Raw genomic sequence first — 1,354 nt, 5'->3', positions numbered from 1 at the left:
GGTATACAAGGCAATCATTGTCTGGAGTAGTTCATAATGGTGCGAGTAGGGATGTACGATAAGTGGAGATATGCAGTGTGTTCACTATAGGAACGATCCATTTTATGCCCTAGATATATTCTAAATAAAGCCTGGCATCCTTATATCCATTTTATACCACATATATATTCTAATAAAAGCTGGCATCCTTATAAGTGATGTTTGCGTACCATCTGTATTGAAGGTTTCGTGGTTGGATGATTGTTCACCAATCCGCCAGCAGCGCTTGGTCTACCACCCACTGCGTACTAATTGGGGCCAAAAACAAGTTTTTGAATCGAGTCATCAATTCCGTTCTTTCTCATAAATGAAACGGGTTTTTGAATCGATGCTTCAATCCCGTACTTTCTCGTTGATGGAATGAGTTTTTGAATTGAGTCTTCAATCCTGTTCTTTCTCGTGAACGGAACGGGTTTTTGGATCGATGCTTCATCCACATCCTTTCTCATCAATTCCAAATATTCAGAGTATGTTTACCCGCGTGCCCTAAATATGGCTAAAACGGGGGTCTAAATCGGGTTTTCAATCACGCCATGTCTCATTAATTCAAACTACTCGGCGGTTGTCCACTTGTGTAGTGCACAATGCATACACTTACACCATGACTAACACCATCATGAAACGCTTTATATCATCAGCCAGCACAGCCCCACACGAGCATGCAGTGATAGTTACACTTGCATGTGCATGTGCAGTCTAGTTAGGTGGCTGGGGTGTGCGTGTTAGTCTCTCTGTTGTACTTGTTGTAGTACTTGCCACACGTGCATGTGCACAACTCTCTTGTGTTATGTTTACTCATTATAGTATTCGCTATATAACATTTACCTTCTATTCATACTTGTCACACATATGCAGTCTAGTTAGGTGGCTGGGGTGTACGTGTTAGTCTCTCTGTTGTACTTGTTGTAGTATTTGTCCTCCGGGCGACAGTACGTTGTCGGTTCGTGGACTAACGACTCGCCTGCGAACACGGCTGTGGTGCGTGGCTGTATTGAGCGAAGTTAGAGTGGTTGGTTTAGTTGTGTGCTCACGCTCAGACACCTGGAGAGAGAGATTGAAGCATTCTCCTAACTGTATAGCCACGAGAAGTTATAGAAAAGGGAGGGCGGGGTGTTATTGAGAAAATGACTACTGTGAGTGTATGGGTTGACTAAGCTTCTGAGGTACAACGTACTAGACACAGGCGCATACGTATACACTATAGTGTAACGAAGATGGAGATATGCAGACAACGCACGGAATAGCAAATAAAGCCAATGCCGAGAATGTTCGTTTGGTGTATAGAGCAAAGAATTCCAATTGCACACACACACAC

The 1,354-nt window shown here is 43.3% G+C and overlaps 1 protein-coding gene across 1 annotated transcript in view; it reads right to left on the bottom strand.

Moving 5' to 3' along the window:
* Positions 1 to 701: 701 nt before the first annotated feature.
* SARC_10610 (hypothetical protein) overlaps positions 702 to 1,354 on the bottom strand; it is an 8,514-nt gene continuing 7,861 nt past the window's right edge. The window contains exon 7 of the mRNA XM_014295340.1: positions 702 to 1,025. Coding sequence (XP_014150815.1) covers positions 900 to 1,025 — 126 coding nt within the window. The 3' untranslated portion in view covers positions 702 to 899. The remainder of the gene's footprint in view (positions 1,026 to 1,354) is intronic.

Source organism: Sphaeroforma arctica, assembly GCF_001186125.1.
Source record: "Sphaeroforma arctica JP610 unplaced genomic scaffold supercont1.1322, whole genome shotgun sequence".
In the NCBI taxonomy this organism is placed as follows: domain Eukaryota; class Ichthyosporea; order Ichthyophonida; genus Sphaeroforma; species Sphaeroforma arctica.
This window is presented reverse-complemented; position numbering and strand designations above follow the sequence as displayed.